Consider the following 21,988-nt stretch of genomic DNA (forward strand, 5'->3'; position numbering starts at 1 on the left):
ACAAATACACTTAAATAGATTCACACACACACACAGATGCACACCTAACAGGCATGTGTGAGGCCTAAACCAGAAAGTGTGAAATGAGACATCTGGGGAACATACAGGCATAAAAAAAGAACAGCAGAGTCACAGACAGATGGTGGATGTGAGAAAAGTTGTTTGAAAAGATAATTCTCCATTGTTGAGGCTAAAAGGGACTGACTGAACCAGAGGGCAAAGGTCAGTGTTTTGGCTAAGATAAAGATCTGCAAGTCTGCACTGTCTATAGAAGAGTCAGAATCCAACCTAAACTGTGTCAGCTCTCCACCTGACAGCAGTGGTCCACATTAGCTGATTACAGGAGCCTTGGAAGGACACAACCCACTTTCCTCCGGTTTTTAAAATTAGGGCGTGAGTGTTTTGCTACGATCCACCGAACCTGAGACTAAATCTGACAGAATCGGCACGTGCTGGGTCACAGCAGACATGTGCATCTCAAAATAGAGACGGAGAGAACCAGAGCAGAGAGAAAAATTGGAAAGGATAGGGAAAGACTTGCCTGCAGTGGTTTGACTGAGCATGCATGAACATGCACATGTGCACGACCCCATCCACACACACTCATACACTGTGACAGAGTAGCCTGTGTTGAGTGTTGTGCCCAGAGGCGAAGAGGAGTCTTTGTGAAGTAGGTTTGTAAACAGGCTGCTGTCCAGAAGCAATAATGACAAGGCCTGTGCTGCTGTAACATGACTTAATACATACTAAACTGACCACAGATCTAGGGCGGAGATCAGACTGGAAAATACTGAACTAGAGACTTTGACGTCATTCTGTAACTTTCAGCTGGCCTGCTCACAATCTAGAAAGTGGGGTTTCTGGACAGCATAATGTATTTTTGGAGCCCTGAGACTTTTCTCAGTACATGTTTCTGTGTCCTCTATGACATCAAGCAGCTGAGGAATAACCAAGAGAAGACCCAAAATAAGTGCATGAATGTCACATCATGTCCAAGAAGTTCAAGAGAGGGAAAATGAGCAGCTGTGAGTCTGAAATAATGGCATAAAGCTGAAAGTGTTCATGTTTGAGAATTCTAATGCCGTGAAGGTGACATGGGAACATCTTTGTGTAAAAGGACACAAGTACCAACTTGTCATTCTGGGATTTAGAGTGTGGCAATTGAGAAACTGCCATGCACAGCCTGCAAGAGTAACCAGCAATGACGTACTTTAAGTCCATAAAACACAGCTGTGTGCAGCCCATAATGCATAACATAAGGCGTTGACACAATAAAAACAACACCTGTACAATGTAACACAGTATAACAACCTATTCATCCATCCATCCATCCATCTGCTTATCCAGGTCCGGGGCACGGTCGCTAAGCAAAGCCGCCCATATGTCTCTCTGTAGCCACTTCCTCCAACTCCTCCAGGGAGATCCTGGGACATTCACAGGGCAGATGGGACATATAATCCCTCTACTGTGTTCTGGGTTTGCCCTAGGTTCACCTCCATACTGGACTTGCCAGATTACTTCCAGGTAGGCCGAATAAAAACAATGGCTCTGTTCCATTGAACTCCCCCATTAAGCAACACTAGTTTGCCAGCACACACAATACCACGGTACGGGAAATGACTTACCTAAATGGAATACAGCCAGTATTAATGTTATCAATTGCAGCTGTGTCTTTCCTGTGATGACACGTCAAAATGCTTCTCTGTGCCTGACAAAGAGCCAAGCTGGACTTGAAACATTGCGTTTTTCCAAATGTCATAAAGAAGAAACTCTGTAAGGGGGCGGATGACAGTGTTGCGAGTCCTTTGGGAGACACAATAACTGCTATGAGAAATACCTATTGCCGTGCAAGGAGAGGATTTCAAGCAGTGGTGTCATCAGTGTTGTCCAAAATATCAACTTATCAATATAAACTGATACTAAACATCTGAAGTGGTTTCAATACCCATTTTCTGCAGTACTGATGAACTGCTACCAGCTGTGGTATCAGTGGTACTTTCTTGGGCCTCTCTTATTGTTAATGTTTATTACAGACATTCTGCTGTTCTCTTTATCATTTGCCCTCAATGTCAATTTCTTCTGTGGTAGTGAAAATGGTATCAAGTACCAATATTTTTCAAGGTATTGTATCAAAGTTAGAAATTTCAGTATCATGACAACATTAGGCATCACGTGTCACTTTTCATGATGGCCATTAGACAACTTAATATACTGTTAACTGCGCACTAACTGTGCTTTTGTGCACTCTTTGGGGTAGAACCACTCATTGTGGTTATCTTTCACTGATGTTTTATTTTATGCATTTTGATTTTGCTACATCAACACTCCCAATAACAGGTTTATCAATTTATTGGCCGAACATTGTTATCAGTCAAAAATCATCTTGTTGACTTCAATCAACAAGGCTGTTTTCGCTGAGAGGTTTAATTTAAGAGAACAGTAAATATTTAATACTTAGAAAACATAAGAAAATATAATACCAGAATGAGAATATAAGAAGCAATACAAATATGGAATATGTCTTTGGAAACATTCAGGGCATAGATCTGTTTAAAAGCCTATAATAGCTTAAGGACCAGCACTTAGCTGTGTTTGTGTTTTTAAGTTTTTGCAGCTGATAGAGATTGTGGATCTGTAATGTGACAAAATGAATAAGTTCCCAAATAAAAAAGGCCGACCAGTACGTCGCTTTTATGTTGCTGCCACACGTAACTGTGGGACAGCATTATCTCCTTTCCTTTTGTAAAGGGTGGTCCAGTGTATCCTATGATAAAGGAGATTATAAAGAAAGCACTGAAGCGCCTTTCCTTAGCATTAAGAGAATCTGATCAGCTGTTATTATGGCACTTAGATACTTCTGCGTCATTTCGCTCAGTTAGGAACCCTCTTATGCATTAAGACAGTTGGCAGTGGCTGATGTTTATCTGTTGTGTCACATCAATTTTGTGCTGGATAAATGTTGTGTTGCAGGAGAAATCAGACAATAGTAGCTAGTATAGCCAGCTGCTGAAACAAAAACAAAATAAACAACCACAAAAAAACCATCAGTATGGAGCTATTGGCCAAATCGTTATTCTAAACATCTGTATCTGTGTTGGTCCAGAATTTCACAATCGGTGCATCCCTACCAATAACCTCAGCCAATACAAAATGTTTAAAAGACATGGATACAAGTGGAGGACTGTGATAACCTTTTAGCTGTCATTACACTAAAAAACACAACACCCTGCACTCTGATTTGAGACAAGCTCTCAAGAATGTTTTAAGAGAGCTAATTATCTAAAGCTACTGATTGCACCACTTTAAGATTATGCAGAGTGCAGCTGGACTGTTTCCTGAGATAAAATGTGTGAAAAAATGAGATGACTTACATAATCTGCTGCATCATTTTAAAGACTTGCTGTTACATGAGCAGGTCTTGAGATCAAGATCTTGAAATCCTTGCAAGAAACAGTTGGTATTAAATGAAACAAAACTTGCTTTCCCCTAATCACATATTTCTGCAGGTACTTGCAAACCACACTCCTTGAACTTTAACCACAGAAGGGCACTGTTCAGCAACAGAAAATAGTGTTGAAAGAACTGAAATTTTAAATGAGGAATTAGCACATGCCAGTAAGATCTGACTGTAGCTGGTTTGAGAGCTTCACCAGCCTCTCTGTCACGTTAGCAACCACAGTTTGTTCTTTTGTTCTGTTACAGGTCACTCTGAATTGTAAAACAGTGACTGTAGCTTGGTAAAGTTGGAATCCTTCATCCTGAGCTTTATGATGAAGTGAGGGTTGGAAATAAGAGTGATTAAGAAGATGGAAGGAAAAAGGAGTTAAATACTTTTCACAGACATTGAGGAAGTGAGTGAACGTGAGTGAATGTGTGTGCTTGGTGTGTATTAACGCATCTGGTTAAGCCAGCAGATTAAATAGTCCAAAGCCTTCCTTCACTCACTCCCTTCTGCAAGGTCAGTAGGCAAGGCGGTCAATCCTAAGCCTGTCAGACCATCTTATATGGACACACACACACACATTGCACAATGTTATTACACACAACCACACAGAGCTCAGAGGCTTAGAGAAGTACAACAACAACAGGATAGGACAGACAAACAGTCTTATAATCACACACGGATCAGTGAGGCAGATAAACAGATACTGACTTAGTAGGCAGACTACTAACTCGACTGTTAAAGAGATTCTAGCTCACGATCCAGCACTTAGCTGGCTCCTTCATTCACAGGCCTTGGCTAGCGTATGAAGCCCCTGTTGTGCTTACTGGCCCCATAAACACCAACAAAAGTTCTAATGGAAATATTAAAACACAACAGAAAACAGACAAGTTTGCATCACTGCTCTGTACAGTTTGAAATTTTAAGCGTGTTGAACTACTAGTGACACCTCAAGTCAGTGATGTAACAGGAGGTGTTGCATAAGACTTTTTTAGAGAAGACAATAGACTAAAAGGATATTAACATCTTAATAAATGACACTTACATAATCAGATACTCAGTGTAAGCAATTTATTGTTGTAACAAGACTAAAGGTGTACTGACATTATAGTAGAAAAACAAGGCTCTTCCACGCGTTGGTCTGAGCTGTATTTACCACTCTCAAACTTTAATAGGAGACATTAGCTATAATGCTAATGTTGCTAGCAGTAGATCTCTACATTTCAGAGACACAAATGGTGTTTTTGTAACAAACCCAGCAGCTGCATCTACATGCTGATATTATATATTATCAGTGTGATAGAGATGGAAGATGTTTTTCCACGATAATGCTAACAAGCAATCAGAGTCTACAGCCACGCCAACAGCTCTGCGAGGCTGTACGGAGCTGCTTTTGAGCTAAATGCTAGGCTTACGTATAATGTTTATCACATTCACTATCTTAGTTTAGCATGGAAGAATGTTAACATTTGATCACTGACAATAAACACAAAGTACAGCTGAGGCTGAGGGTCATTCGTTTTGCAGCTATTTGGTCAAAAATTGAAAAAAGAAATGAAAATTTTGATCTGACAGTGGCACAAAATGCAAAGTTATTACAATTCAATCAGAATGTGGCAATCCATCAAAGAGTTGTTTACTAAAAACATTTTGCTAAAAAAACAAAAATGTCAACCTCATAGTGAATTAAAAGTCAGGGGATAACCAAAGTCAGTAGAATTCATCCTCTGGTTTGTATAAAATGTTATGGCAGTCTATCCAATAGTTGTTGAGATATTTCAGTCTGAACAAAAGTGGTGGGCAGAGAGACTGACATTGCCACTAGCTGATGTGGCTAAAAATACCACACATTTCATTGTTGCAAATTCTCAAATGTGGGTGGTGCTGTCTTTCTCTCATATTAGTTTCTGGAGCATTTGTATCAATAGTTCTAACAGCAGAAACATGGCATGGCCAATGACAACGCCTGGCCCAGCTGGCACAAACACACAATCCCAGTAAATTGCACAACATGCTCTCTTCCGCAGTGGTGGAGGTAACAAACATCGGTCTACAGGGGGGCGACGTAGAGTTGATCAGAGCGTTTCCATGACCACAGTAGTAAACAAACATGCAGGGCGCCCAATAGCTCACTGGGAGGAGCTTGCACCCCACATAGCCTGGGGCCTTAGCAGTGGCCCAGGTTTGAGTCCAACCTGCAGCCCTTTGCTGCATGTCTTTTTCTGTCACTCTCCAGCTGTTCTATAATGAAGGCAAAAAACCCTGTAAAACCCTGGGGCAGCAGTAGCTCAGTCCATAGGGACTTGGGTTGGGAACCGGAGGGTCGCCTGTTCAAGTCCCCGTCCGGACCAAAATACGGAGCGTGGACTGGTAGCTGGAGAGGTGCCAGTTCACCTCCTGGGCACTGCCGAGGTGCTCCTGAGCAAGGCACCAAACCCCCCAACCGCTCTGAGCGCCTGTCATGGGCAGCCCACTCTGACATCTCTCCACTTAGTGCATGTATAGGTCCTGTTTGTGCATGTGTGTGTTCGGACCTGTGTGTAATTGACAAGTGGAAGTGAGCTGAAATAGAAGGGGACAACTTTCTCTGACTGTTTTTATCTCGGCTCAAGGAGCAACACCCTGACTGCAGCTCATGCTTACGCTGCATTACAGTTTTTCAAGTGACACACTCCAGAATGCAACAATGTGTGAAATTAATCGTGCGTAGCTTAAAGAGTCTGCATTAGCATGTTGCACGTTGTTCATGTTGCATGTTACTGCCCTAAGACATCATTTACATGAACTATATGAACCTGTAATTCATCATTTTCAACATAAAACAATGAACTGATTAGACTGAAATGATATGTAGGTGTATAGTGGTAGTGGTGGGGATTTTTTGAAAAGCATTGATCCAAATCAGGAACTATCTGATAAAAAAACAGATCAACAAGATTCTGACCAGGCATTCAGTGCCAGCTTCTAGTACTTTGCAGTTCAACACTCTTCTATAGAGACATTTTGGTAGGTACCAAAAAGATTGATGTATGATACCCAGCACTCATTAGCTGTAGGCCCATGCTGATCCAAATGTAGTGTGAGAGAATTATTCACCCTGATAAGAAGTTAATGCTTGGGGAAACTTGGGAAAATGCTGAATAACTCAGCATGATTATCAAAGCCAGCAAAACTTAAGAAGACCTTGTATTAGCTGAACTCTAATGCAATGTCCCGCATGCAACTCACAGCTCTGCTTGCAAGGTCAGACTCATAAAAAGCTTCTGATGTGCTCTCCTCCTGAGTTGCTTTAGGAAAGCAGGGGCAGCGGGGCTGTTAAGCCCTGGCCTTGTTACACATCAGAAGCAGCATGAAGCAGGCATCACTTCCCCTCTCCTCCCAGCACCCTTCAGTTCGGATCTGACTCTCTGCTCTGTTCGGCTCTCTACACTGGCGCTGGATCTTGCTAATCTTTCCAGGAGTTTCTATTCAATCTGCCAGCTGGACAAAGGGGCAGGAAGCTGCTTTTTCCCCCTCAGAGAGAGGCGGATTGAGAGGGAAAAGACAGAGAGTTGGATCTGGGAGGAAGAAAAGAGAGGCTAAAGACGAAAAACCACCAGATGAGCAGTTTCTGGTGGCGTTCCTTCTCAGGGAGTGACCGACTGAGAGCAAAACAACTAGAGCTGCATCCTGGTGAGCCCGCAGCTCCACATGGGCATGACAAGCACCTACACAAACACACAGTGTGGTCACAATACCATCATTCTGACTTCCATACCAAGAATTGGTTTAATATATAAAACCTAAAACAACACCACATCAGAACAAGCAATATCACAAAGCAAAACAGTCCACCACAGTCAGTGGTGTAGTGTCATTTGTCTTGGCATGGCAGGTCTTCTGTTGAAGCTAGCTCAACTTTTGCTGAAACATGATGCATTCAGCAACGTGTGGTGTTGGCCAGTCAAATACATGAAACCACATATTCCTGGTAGTGTACTTTCTGACAAGAACAGGGGAATTCAACTATTTATCTCAGGATACAATGATTTTTGCCGGCCTTCCTAAATTGTATTTCATCACCTCACTAGGAGCTGTTGCAACATGCCTCCACCAGTGCAGCCCCTTGCATTTCTTGAGCATGGTGCCCAGTTTTAGCCTGTGCTACTGCCACTGGCAGAGGCTAATCAGAAAATGTAGAGCTCAACTGTTTTTGTTGTGATACTGTCAGCAAGTTTGGTTATGCTGTTAGCTATTATGACAAATACAGGGGGCAAATTTTAGTCTAAAATTTTGGTCAGGCTCATAAGCATTTAAAATGATGTATGCTTAAGGTATGATGTGTGAACTTTCATGAAAAAGAAAAGTAAAAGTAATTCCTCTCAATCATCACCCACTACACGTGTGAGGTGGTGAGACTCTGCCTGTATTTTCTTATTTCCTCTTATTTTGCTGTGTTCAGGATGTTCTTGGATACAGCATGCAGGTGAGGTAAGCGTACCACAGACTTTTGCAAGCCCAGCAACTAACTTCCATCAGTCGAGCAGCTAACCTTCAGTTTTGCCCTCTACTAATTTGAATGGAGATAAAATGATTTAATCGTGCTGCTTTTCTAGACTTCCCAAATGTTAACAGGCTGAATGGATCAAATCCCAATAGTGGAACAAGTCATTCTGCAGGGGTTGTGACGCTCAAAAATATTTTTCCACTGATTTACGGATGTCTCTTTCACAATGTAAGTCTATATAAAAAAAATTTCAGACCCAATGGCATCATGTGATGGACCTGGAAGTTATAATTTTACAGTTTGGCCTCTACAAAAATTGGCTTTATAGCCTGGAACATTTACTAGGGGACTGACACTAGCGAAAAAACACAAATATAGAGAGACAAAAATGTCCAGCAGTTGGCTTTCACTTTCACTGGCGATACTGTAAACAAACAGTAGCTAACAATTCCAGTTTAGTACCTTTATGTGATTTTTTGGGGAATAGCTTAAGGATATTCCATGCTCTTTCCCTGAAAAGCATTTTTGTGCTTTTCCTTTGAACTGATTCACTTTGGGCACTGTTCAAGATGGCAACAAGTATTTCCCAAAATGTCAGTGTTGCTTTAATTTCATACGACCAGACATCTTTTATTATTCCACATATATGCCTGTATTTAGCTGATAGGGCATAGAGAACGAACTGTGAAATAGATATGATTTAAATCTTGTGCAACAGTATTCAGCGTTAATAGCTTGGTTAACAGTTACTCACACACAGTCTGCTGCAGTCAAAAACACAAGTACAGCTGGATGCCATTACAATCTGTTAATCTGAAACGTCTCGCCAAGAGACATATTAGAGCTCATATTTTAGCCAGTCTGACCTTTGTTATCTCTCTCTCTTCCACACACACACACACACACACACACACACACACACACACACACACACAGACACACACTTAATCAGGCAAGTCCCCAGTTTCTACTTTCACCTAGTCGACTGCACTTATTAGAGAGCTTTGTTCAGCAGTGCGTAGGAAAGGGATGCAATACCCTGCTGCAGTTGTCCTTTACAAGAATTTGTTACAACAGCTCCTCTACATTAGATACAAGACAGGAAAACAGCACTACTTGATTGACGTCAATTAGCCAGTGGGGTCACTCAAATACTGCCCTTGACAAAGAGGGAGACATAATGATAGTGAAAGTGGTAGCTGAGAGGAAGACAAGACAATCAGTGTCAGAAATAATTGGAGACAAAACTGCCCCAAATTCAAGGTAGCAGCCCCATAAGACACGATCGAGAGACCACAAAAATTGTGTGGTTGTGTATGTAAATGCCTCCAAATGTCAAGAGCAAAAATCACCCAAACTTGCCCTACGATTTTTTTTTTTTTTTACAGACAGCATTTGATATTTATTTAGCAAGACATCAAGAGCAACCCCACTCTTACCTTCACATTTGAATGTACCAGCTATAGAAATGCTTCATGCTCCGTTGGAATTTCAACGAGTTACCTGCAGGCATCAGCCCAGTCATCTCATACTCCACCATCTGCCTGTTCCAAAACTACAATGGAACAATACCGGGCCTCTGAGCTGAGCCAAGCTTTCACACTTCACCACAATGCCAAGTACAGCAGTACCGAGGCCAGCCTTCAGTCTTTACTTTCTCAGTCAGCCTTACGCTAGTAGGTCCAGCTGGCTGCTTCTCAAATCAAAACATAATCAGCTCCTCTTTCTCTGTCTGACACTGGTATTCCCATTTCTTTATCCATCACTTCTCCACTAGATTCTTCATTAATGATGCAGGACTTGGGAGTTTATTGTATTGTATTAATTTGCTAGAGCTACAAAGTAAAAGAGTTTATGTTAAATGCCTATCATGAAATTTCAGATGCAGTGATAAAGAAACACTGCTACCTCTGCACAAGCCAACCTCACACTTAAGTAGCTCTCCATATTTTATCAGACTTATCAACCTTTTAATCTCTTTTTTTTAGCCTGACACACACTCACTGCTGCTTCAGAGACACGTTGGATTAGGCTCAAAATTCAATTGGTCATTTCCTGTCTGTGCAAATAGGTACCAGAACTTCATTTCATCATGGCTACAGCTTTTTCTTCAAACATAATCTTTTGGAAATCAGCTCATCATTCTCTACCTCAAACGTCTATTTGTCTAAGTCAACTTTCCAAAATCACACACTTTATAGTGTTCATTTCTTCAACTGTTTGTAGATTTGGCTGTAAGGCCTGCTCACACCAGCACATTACAAAAGCAAATTCAAACGCAGTGGTGGAATACATCTGCACCACTTCAACTGTGACCTACCTATGTGACCAATACTAAGTCTTGACAGTGCTAATCTTTGACGAAGAGCAAGGAATAATTGTTGTCTTTGTTTTAACTGCTGGCTGTGACACAAATTGCCCCTCGGGGATAATAAAGATACCTTGAACCTTGAACCTTTCAAAACAACATGCCAGGGAGGAGTAAAGGGTGCAGTGTAGAGAAAACAGAAACATTTGAAAAACTATTGTGACGAAATAGTGCTAGCATATCCCTGCTGGCTAGCTTGCCTGTTACAGTACTTCAACTAACCTTTGAGTGGTCCCTTTGTTTCCTAGCATCTAGAACTTAATATTTTATGAATACGCACAAATTACTTTCCTGTCATTTTCTGGTGTGACAAGGGCTTAAGTCCTTCAAATTTTTTTCTTTCTAGGCTTCAACTATGTCTTAGTCAAAGTAAGCCATTATTATCTTAGTCTAGGTTTAGTTGCCAAAACACTTCAAGAAATACTTCCCCTGCAAAATGACCATTTGTACAGCAATTACTCATCGCATTGTTACGCTGAATTTGGGAAGAAAACTTGCATGTTCTCCATGGTGAATGGAGAATCCAAAAAAGACAAACATTCATCATGAATTGAAGTAAAAAGGGTCCACGTCTCATTTATCTAGTCCTGTGGTCAGTACTTCGAAAACACTGGATGTTTGATATAGTTTTGCTATTGATAAACAGGGACCCCAATGACTTCAATTCATGAATACTGTTGGCCGTTTTTGGACTCTCCGTTCACCATGGAGACATGCAAGGAAAACAAGATTTCTCTCCACAAATTCAAGTTTACACATGGTAAATAACTGTTATAGAAATGGTCAATTTGCTGGTTAAGTATTCTTTTAACATTTAACACTTGTTTTTAGCCATCAATGAATTAGCACACAAAACTAAGCAACTTTGTCTCCTCTTTCTTCATCAACAAACAAATCTATGGCAATTACTGTGAAAGGTTTTATGTTCAAAATCTTCAGTCAACCATTTTTTGTCAGTGGAGATTAAGCTCCTCTTTTAATTTCATCTTGTTGATGGTCCTTGACAAATATATTTCGTCACAGTATTCATTCATCGTAACATAGTGGCTTTCAGAGAGCATTTATTGGTGGCACAAACAGACCCCAGCTGAGAAACCTCCCTCTGATCCTCTTTAAATGTCTGCTGTGAACACACTGCTATGCTCCTCACATTAGTTCTGTGTGAAATTTGGATCAGCTGGGGTATGCAGGGCTGGAAGCCAAGAAAGCTGGGAAGAGAGACAGAGGGGCCCATATGCGAGAGGGCCTGAAACAGGATCTAGTTGATGGTGGAGATCTCTCTGGTTCCCACCCAAACCATCACTCTGCTGTCTTTGTGTCCCTCCTGCTACTCTTCCACAGTGGCTGTTTACTAAACAGGAAGCTAAAACCCCAGGCTGAAATAATAAAGACTGGACGCCTGTTTGTGTTCATGTCTTTCTCCGTCCACGGAACTGGTTGGGGTCACCACAAGATACACTGAGTCAGATTTATGACCTTTTAAAACATTTTAATGCTAGCTGGAACAGAGTTTAAGACCAATGTAAAAACCTTAAAATAAAACCTGGCCAAAAATAGCCAAATCCAGAATATTTCTGAAGGAGCAGAAATGATGAAAGGCAGAAAGAGACTATTTTTAAGGGTCTAACTGAGTACAATAAAGTCACAATAGACAGAATGCGAATTATTTCTTTCTCTCTGAGTTTTCAAATGCTCAGGTTAGTTTTTAATTTAGTGTTCAACATTTTGAGGAATATTCTTATTTCCTTTCTTTATGTGAGTGAAATGAAAAGACTGTGCTTTCAGTACAGAATTGGAATCAAGACACAGTTAGCCTAGGTTAGCATAAAAACTGGAGGCAGGGGAAAACAACTTGCCTGGCTTGATTCAAAGTTAAAAAATATACCTACTAACACCTCTAAAGTTCACCCACTGACACACTGTATCTTGTGTATTTGACCCATATATAGACAGAAATGTAAAACATCCATGGGTGTGGTTTTAGGGGTGTTATGTGCTGGTATGGCAGTTTCTTTGTGCAGCTTCTTCGAGCCTTGTTTTCATAGTGAGGTTGATAGGTTAAGCTTGTGCAGAGACCAAATCAAACCCTGTACTCACTAACGGTATCTGGAAAGGAACAGAAGCACTACACTAATGGACAAACAGTGTTTGTCAAAAGACAATGCAAGTAAGTCCTCCTAAAAATCATCAATAACAAACCAATGAAAAGACCAAAACCAACATGAACTGAGCCTTCTAAAACATTGTGTTGTGTGTGTTTTTTAAGATTAACATCTTCAGAGGGGAACCAGTGGGCTTGAGACTGAGTGCCACAGACAGGCTAAGGATGTTTTAGAGTGAGACTGACAGACAAACACTATTAGTTTTAGTCCTTTTATGCCTGTCATGCCTTTTTTGCTTCCAAGATGCCGATATGCTGTCTGAAATCACACACTGGAGTGGCACGCTGTTGTTTGGTTCTGTGTGAAAATGCAAAGGTGGCATACAGAAGGGACCTCATAGTGGCCCTACAGCGTTATCTTTTCACATGTCTGGTGATATTCTACATATGCCTTTTTTAATCATCAATAAAAATCCAAGAAAATACAAAAACAACAATGAATTTATCCCACTTAAAGTACTGTTTATGTTTTTAAAGATTGTGCTCTTCAAAAGGGCGTCCAGGGCTTGTAAGGAGTAAGGAAGTTGGAAATAAAGAGAGGTTTAGGTCTTTTCATGGGACTTGTTGACAATTATAAGAAAACAGAACAGCAACCTTGTCCCGAACTAGAAAATTTGGCAATACTTGCAGTATTACAAGGAAAAGAATATATATATATTTTTTTTTTTCATTTATAATCGGTATCTGCCAGCTAAGTCCCCATTCAATATTTAACTTTTTGTTAACAATACAGCTGCACAGTGCACACTTTCCCTACACAATCCATATCTGTTCGTCACTCATTACAGGCCTCATCCACACAGAGCATGGTTCAATATATCAATAGAGAGCCAAAGTGAAACTAGAACTTCCGGTTTCTGTTCCAGAAGTAAGAAAACCTCATTAAAAATCCTATTGACCTTTGTAACTCTCCTAAAAAACTAAAAACACAGCCTTGGAACAGATTATTTTTCAACAGTATGTCATGTAGCTTGCCCCATATATTTAGATAATGGTGGCAGTTTTTGAAAAATTATCTTATATGTTGTTTGTTCAACATTACTGAGAAGTTGTCTTTAATGAGCAGCATTTTCCATAAGCCCTCGACCTTCGCTGGCTAAATGTTACAGCTCGACAAAAAGGAGAGTCCATTGGTGAGCTGAGGGGTTGCGGCTAGCTCAGACATGTCTGCAATCACAGCAGGACAGAGAGGACCAAATGCTGTAGAAGTTTATCGACAGCGTAAATTACAACTGGAAAGTTGAAAAAACGGCTCTAGAGGAGAGGTTTGGTGAGTTTTGTGGATATGGACAAAACCAAAAGAAATCAAGAAGGTTTTAATTCTTTTTAAAAACTGCTGCAGTAGATGCTTATTTGAATATGCAAAGTAAACCCCAGCAATGTGTTCACTTTTTCAGAGAGACTGATGAAACAAATGCTGAATGATAAACTGCATTGATTTAAAGAAGCTCGTGGAACAGAGACAGGCCTGAATCTGATGCTTCTTCCCTATACAACGCTAATTATACATGTGTTAGCGTGTGTGTATCCATATAGACAGCCAAACCCATAGTTCCTCCACTCCTCTGTCCACTTCCTTCCCTCTGTAATGCCGTTAGCCACATTTTGCAACCAGGTTCATTCATACTTGAGCCAACATCCTGCAGCTCACGATCCAAATCAAATCATTCAGAGCACACAGATGTGTTGCTGTGCGTCCTGGGGCTACAGAGACAACTCCCCTGGGAAACTGTGGCAATCCAGCTTCCACAAGAAATATTTTCACATGCTTCATTCTTCATCACTCAACAACACTGTGGATGTTCTAAAAGCCAGGCCCACACACCGCTCTGCAGTAACTCCTCTTTAAATTGTCAACTAGTCATTCTGAACAGCTGAGTGCGCTGGATGCCACACATGCTTCACCTTCTTTCAACCTGCGCTGACGACCCACATCCACACAAAAATGAAAACACACTCAGATGCAGACAGGTGTGCATTACTGTGGGTTTGACTTGGGTGCACAAACACTCTCACATGAACTGAAGCAAATACACACATTCACATCCTCAGTCATGAGTCAGATATAGATGTTTCCAACTTACCTACGACCATTAATGTAAACTCGAACCCTCTTTTGACCGACTTCCGATACACCTGGTTGGGGAGATTAGCGAAGCCCACATAGCCCTCCAGGTTCCGCTGCTAAAGGAAAACACACGGACACACACTTTCTGTTAATTCAGGGATCAAGCAGCATAAATAAATACTAAAAACACACAGACAGACTCTCAAACTTGTCTGAAATTTTTAACATACTCTAGAATTTAAGCCTGTAAAAGCATAAACAGGCTTCTGGCAAAAGATGAGGCCTCATCAAGACACAGATGCATGCATGCACCACACACTATCTCTGTTACTATGGTGTTTTGTAGTAAATAAATACACAACGGATTCGGAGCTGCGCACAGTCATTATGTGCACACAAAGTGACAAAAATCATGTTTTTTGTGAACCTGCAATTAGTATTTGTGTCCTGCAGCGACGGCGCCCCTTTGAAGTGAAGTGCAGCTGGGATAAACACAAGTGGGGAAAAAGGCTGTTTTAAGGGGAAGAGGGGTGAGGGGAGGCTGACACACAGAGAGAAATAACAGGCTTTCTCTGAGGAGGATGGAAAGAGGAAGTGGAGTCAACCCTTCCAAAGTCTAACAAGTAAATTAAAACAGAAAATAAATAAATAAATGATAGCCAATGAGTTCCTCAAAGCATAAATGCAGACACGTGAAGCCACGTGGATAAAGACAAGGCAACACAAACAAACAAATGCAATCTCCCTACGTGCTGAATCATGTCCATCCTGTTCCTAATGTAGGAAAGGTTGTGGTGAAGGCGGTAGATCTCAGACCAGATCACAGCCAAGCCAGGCTCTCCAGCTGCTCTCTCTCTTCACCACTGAGGTTATCTCTTCATCCTTTGCTCCCTTCCCCATCACTCTCTCTACCTCGCTCCAACTCCCAGTCTGCTGTCAGATACCACCGCACCAACCCCCCAATCACTGTGCACTGTCCTGCACGCTACGTGAGGCAAACACAATTGATTGCTTGCCTTCCTGCCACTGAGTGGCCTCTCAGGCTCTGTCATGCATGGCGCCAATGGAAAACTGCAGCTCTGCACTGATAGGTTTGCTGAAAGAAGGGGTTTAAAAGCACCTGCAGCTCAACGTTTGACCAATTCAAACTCCCAAATGAAGACATAGAACGAACCTATCCTTGGATGTGAAGACATTAAACAAGGCATTATAAGGCCATGTCCATGCCAGTGGAGATAAGTGCACCTATACACTGACTCGATCATTACTACTACTTTTGTCAGTATGAGGCATCTTTTGTGCACTATGGGTGTCATGTGATGCAACACACAACAACGTTACCAGTTTATGTTACACTTAAGGGACAGTTCACCCCCAAATCGAATATATATATTTCTCCTCTTACCTGTAGAACTATTTATCAATCTAGATTGTTTTGGTGTGAGTTGTCGATGGAAAACCTCAGCTTTGCACTGATAGGTCTGCTAAAACAATCTTTCATTCATATCATATCAATGATCCATTTAATAGTTTTGAAACAGGATTATCTGGATTGATTAGCACAAGAAAAATAAGATGTGCTTCAATGTATCAGATATTAAATCAACACATGTTGTGTTGTATAACATTGATTTTAGACTCAGTATCGGCAGATAATCAATATTAATGGACTTGAATTTAGATCAGGGTAGTGTTGTCACAATACTGGACTTTCTAACTTCTTTATAGTAACATGAAAAATATTGATATTCAATACTACTTTCACAGGAAAAAATTATATTAAGTGCATACAATTTTAATTTTTATTAAGAGACACTTACAAGGCTATAGCATGACAATTGCTTTCCTTTTCTTGGTTATTAGCAGAGAAGAGCAGATAAGCTAAGAGAGCACAAGAGAAAGCAGGTGGGACCAGTGTATCAATACTGTAGAAAAACTGTTTCAAATATTCAGTATCGATATCAATATTTTTGACAACACTAGATCAGGGGCAAAAAAACTTGACTGGGACATCCTAATGAATATGTAATGTAGCTACTGGCAATAAAAGTCAGTAGCACCAGAATGTGAAGTCATTTAATAAGAGGAAGTTATATTCTGAAGGCTTATTATGAAGCTTTACAGCAGCAGGGGTTTTAAACTGCTTCATCAGACTCTTCAACATTTTCAGCCAAGGACCTACCTTCAAGAAAACCAGTTTCATCCCTGGGAGACCAGACTCATATAAACATACTTTTATTCCCAGAAACATGCCTTAGGCCCAGCTCCAGTCCAAATCCATACCAGGACTGTTTTACATAGTTTGGAACTTCGCCCATTTTCAAAATTCATACATGCTATATTCCAATGATCTAAGACAGTCCAAAAATAAAAAATAACATGAAGAACTCTCTCCCAAATCCAAAAACTAGAGTTTTAAATCTCAAATTTCTAATGTCATTAAGTATAAAGTCTGGAGCTGCTGCATATACAGATTCTACAGATGACACTCATTATGTTTACATGCATTGGATTACTGTCCTTGTCCCCGTATACAAGCACGGGAGGGGAATCTATTTACTGACCAAAGTATGTCCGACTCTGCTACGATGGGTGGCGATATGCCCCTTTCAGCTTGTTAGTATTGGATCTTTCTCTGGTTGACCTATTACGTCACAGACCAAAAAAATCGACAAACAAGTTAGCCATGGTTAGCTTGCGGCAAACTGGTATCATGGTGGACAACATTACAGCTCTGTACGTTTTGTACATGCTTTATGCTTTTCTTTTTCTTTCTCTTCTCTTCTCCTGTTACGTCGCCTAGGCCAGTTTGGGTCCGATTGACTGTATACATGCAGGAATAATTCAACTCCCAATAGCATAATCTGGGTGTTAATCCAACTTTGAGACATTCAATTTGGTACGATTTCAGTCGGACTAACATGTTTACATGTATTTTAAAAGCCCAGTTTTTCAGACTAACACAACAAATGTATTTTCTCTGATGTCATGTAAACATAGCAATTGCGATTACTCGGGGGAATGATATGGGTACCTTTTCTGTGTCACAACTGAAAACACTACAATAGAATAAAGCTCACTTTAGTATAAAAAAGGAAAAACTTTCTGAACACCCACACAATCAGTCTCCCATTCACTGTCTATGGAGCAGCTCCAGGCTTGATACCCTATGACATCACAAGTTTGAGACTTACTTCTCTGGTTTCAGGCTTTGTGAGAGAGTAGCTCATGTTCACAAATATTGGTTGACCTTTCCTAGCTCATGGAAATAATATGCTAGAATTTTCAATTTCGTTGCTGTTCCCATTTAATACTACAACATACAATAATATGTAAGCCAGACAATAGTGTTCTTCTAGTTCTGTGGCATGTGTTTAGGGAAGACCCTTTCCTGGGACATGAAAATGTCCCTGTACAGAAAGCCAGGTCCACAAAGAAATGCTTTTCCCAGTTTGAAGTGGAAGAACTTGAGAGCCCTGACCTCAACCGCATCCAACATCTTTGGGATGGACTGGAAACTGATTGCCCATCATTAGTACTGGACCTTACTAATGCTTTTGTGACCAAGTGGGAGCAAATCCTTGTATCTGAGTTCAGAAATCTTGTGAAAGCCTTCTCAGAAGAAAGGAAGACACGAGATATTAAACAGTCTGGCTGTAATGTTTAGGTGTCTGCGTACTTTTTGGTCATGCTGTATGTCTTTTGCAGGTCTGTATCAGCACTGACTCATCATTCATAACAAGGGTTTGACCAGTGTCTTTCACAATTACAAACGCAAAACCGCCTAGAAGCCGCTTCCTAGCAACAAAAAAATAAATGGTCTATAGGGTTTTTGAAGGCTTGACTCTTACAAGGCAATAACTAATGCATACAACTATTGTGAACTGTCAAGTTTCCAGTATTCTGTAGCAGTATTAATGTTCAGTGACTGCCCATTACTAGCTTATCTCCACATTCTCTGTGTATCCCACATTTCCCACTGCTGAGTGTTACATTCAGAGAACTGCAGGTTACACACCAACAACACTAGTGGATGTAATGGACACACAGAATGTGGGAAAAGAAAAGGAAACTATCTATTCACCTCATCAATACTCTGTGATGCACGCAGCTCAACACCAGGCGTAACTACTCAGAACAAGCCTGAGGCTCTTTCCACCATTTCCATGTTTGATCCACCCCCATGCCAGTTCCGTGTGTATGATTATGCACATGTTACATAAGGTGCCACCTCTGGCGGTGTGTCTATTTCCCTCTAGCTGCTCTGAGGGCACAGGTAATGCAACACACTGGGTCAGTCATTTAGCTATTGAGAAGAAATTATTAGTGGTGCAGGCTATCAGTGGTTAGCTATGAAGAGCCTTTGTGAGTGTGTGTGCAAGTGTGAATGCATCAACATACAGTATGTTCACGTTCACGTGTGCATGACTGAGAAAACCTTTTGTTTACAGAGACCTTGTGTCTGTGGCACATAATGGGTTTTGTATACATTATGTACAAGAAACATGTAACATGCTTGCAACACCAGCAGTGCTACAGTGGCAGCAGCCACTTATGAAATGTGTTATGATTAATGTGGTTCTTTTTTGTAAGAAAGTGACTAACCGAGGCAGAGGACTTAAAGAGGGAAGTAATGGGGGATGAGAGAGAGAAACACTAGCCAGTCCATACCATTACTGCTAACCCCTCCCCCAGTCCACCCAGTGGTGATAGTAGCTGCCTGGTTCACTGACATCATCTGTATTGCCAAGTCCACCCCCCACATGTACTCAGCAGCTGATGCTGAGGCCCTCTCTCTGCTTCCATCAGCTGTTTTAAACTTTGATTTATCATATATTGAATATTTATCATGTAATGAATATTGCATCTCTTACCATCGCATAAGGAGGACAGGAATCATTTGAAAACAGTGCCTGTGTAGTTTCTTTCTTTTGTTATTTTTAGCACTGAGCACATTGTGCCCACTGCTCCTTCAGTATCTCTCTGTCTCTTGATGCACATTGTGTATGCCCACCCCCTCGGTGTTATGCCAAGGAAAGTCACTGCCAATCCTCTCAGACTGTATCACAAACAGGTATAGTACAACACAAAGTATGGTGTGTTGTGTGGTGAGTAATCACTGATTGCTGAATGTAAGTGCCAGTGTACAAAGCCCTTAAGAAAGCAAACCAGATGTGGTCAACAAACAGGGTTCTTCTTGCTTATTGCTGTTGTGTGGACAGTCATACCAAACTGCATTCAACATTTCAGCAATTTTAATAAAGACTTTCTATCTGGTAATGGATGATATATGTAATTTGGGGAACATGATTTAATATCTCTGGTAGTAAGTGGTTCAGCTACTGTTGTAATGCACACAATACAGTCAATCTAACAATTATCTACTTCATAAGATTCACATATTTAATTGATACTGCCTGTAGTCTAAACTGCGAGATTTCTTAAGGGGATTTGGGAAAGGACAGCAAGTCTCATCAGCTGGACTCTTGACAGTGAAAGCATAAATCAGAACAACATTGCAGCTAGGCAGTTACCTGCATTCTATTTAACTGCATACTTTCATCAGTAATATTGTCAAGGTTGATGTGAAAAGAAGTCTATACAAAAATTTGCTATTGCCCATACATTTCCCCACTGAAATCAACTCTAATTGGGACCAGACCACGTACGGACGATACGTGCTGTTGTGAAAAACGTTCAGCGGACCCTCGAGCCAGCCTCCGTTTAAATAACTCCCATTTAAAATACAACATTAACATGTTCTCTCTTTGTCAGTTAGGACCAAACGGTAGTTAACGTTACAATAAGCAAACACTGTCTTCACCATGCATGATATTTAGCAACAAAAAGCTAAATTATGTTATACTTTCACCACCCATACCCTCGCTTCACCAGAATGAAGCTACGCAGAAGTGGGAGGTGTGATTCGTTTTTTAAACGATGGCATGTACTGAAATACATGTTTGGTCCACCACATTATGCCGAATTTGTCAGTAGACAATATCAATTTGAAAGAAGGTTTGAGTGATGTTTCTCTGTAAATATATGTCTTTGTTTATGTGCAGAATATCATAAATATAGACATTGTTAAGGGAGCTTGGTGCTCAGTTCTCTCCATTTATGAGAGGTTGGTACCAACAGCAATGAAAACACACAGGTACGGTTAAATAGGTTAGAAGATGAAGATAAATAGACTTACAGCGATGCTGGGAACCGCAGTCTCTGGTCGCTCGATCATTGTATCACTGTGTTGTCACAACCCAGCCTGCAACGGACAGTCACCGAGGCATAAACTGATTAACGTCCAAAAGAATGTCGGAGCGGAGAGAAATACGAAACTTTCCACCGTAAGACCGTAGTTTGGTGTCAACAAAAATAAACAACGTGCGTCTGTATGCGAATGAATGAGGTTAAATTACATATGGCCGCTGACGGATAGTACTACCAGATGTAGCACAGTGAAGAAAAATGCTTCTACGACCGTTTTTCCTCGCTAGGGAAATTAACGGAATTTAGATAAGTACATCTGGTTGAGATTTTCAGAATAAAACAACAACTGCAATACTTTGCTTTATACTTTTGTTTTTTGCTGTAACATCTGACAAAAAGAGTACAAAAAACAGTGTGAAAAGGCAAGGCAAATTTATTTATTTAGCACATTTCATACCCAAAGGCAACCAAATTTTATTAAAGCCCAATCATAAAGTAAGCCTTTAGGGGCTGTACCAATAATACTTCCAGTTAAATTTGAATTTTATGTTCAAAGTTCAATATCACAAATCACAATTTGCCTCAGAGGGCTTTACATTAGATAACATTCCTCTGTCCTTGGATCCTCACAGTGGAAAAGGAAATGCTCTCCCAAAAAACCCTCTGACAGGGAAATAATTAAATAAACAAATAAATACATAAAAAACATTTGGGACACAAGAACTCTTTTCTTTTCAAGGCAGAGGTTAAATCCTCTTTCATGCTAGCTTTTCCCACTAGCCTTAGCCAGACAATTTCTTTAAATAGAGTCCAAAGTTTGGTTTTCTGTTCATATCATTCAACTGGTAAACATACTGTCGTCCTGAAAATTTGAATATTATGGAATTGTAGGTTCAGTTTCAAATGTAGACAAAACTCCACTGATATATTTAAGCTTTTCAGAAACACCACAAAAAGAAAATACCTCAGGCAAAGTATGAGAACAAACAATCGTATGGGCTCTTACTTTGAAAGAGAATACGCCTACATCACGGTCTGCTAATGGCTGTGTCCGGCCAGCTTGATGCACCTTGATCCATCTTCCTATTGGTCAAACATGAACGTGATCGGCCTCTGATCGTGTGTGAGGCCTTCAAGTGCTGGAGGCAAAACTTTGCTGCCTTCGAAGACGGCTGTGAATAGCGTCATTAAACAATCACGAACAACCAAGAAGTAGTAAATGTAGCTTGGCATTGATTTGGCCATACCATGAT

The 21,988-nt window shown here is 40.7% G+C and overlaps 1 protein-coding gene across 1 annotated transcript in view; it reads right to left on the bottom strand.

Moving 5' to 3' along the window:
- LOC126407811 (septin-7-like) overlaps window positions 1–21,018 on the bottom strand; it is a 63,399-nt gene extending 42,381 nt beyond the window's left edge. Inside the window, exons 1-2 of the mRNA XM_050073035.1 lie at window positions 20,725–21,018; window positions 14,542–14,641 (exon numbers count right to left, since the gene is read on the bottom strand). Coding sequence (XP_049928992.1) covers window positions 14,542–14,641; window positions 20,725–20,763 — 139 coding nt within the window. The 5' untranslated portion in view covers window positions 20,764–21,018. The remainder of the gene's footprint in view (window positions 1–14,541; window positions 14,642–20,724) is intronic.
- Window positions 21,019–21,988: the final 970 nt, after the last annotated feature.

This window comes from Epinephelus moara, chromosome 20 (genome assembly GCF_006386435.1).
Source record: "Epinephelus moara isolate mb chromosome 20, YSFRI_EMoa_1.0, whole genome shotgun sequence".
In the NCBI taxonomy this organism is placed as follows: domain Eukaryota; kingdom Metazoa; phylum Chordata; class Actinopteri; order Perciformes; family Serranidae; genus Epinephelus; species Epinephelus moara.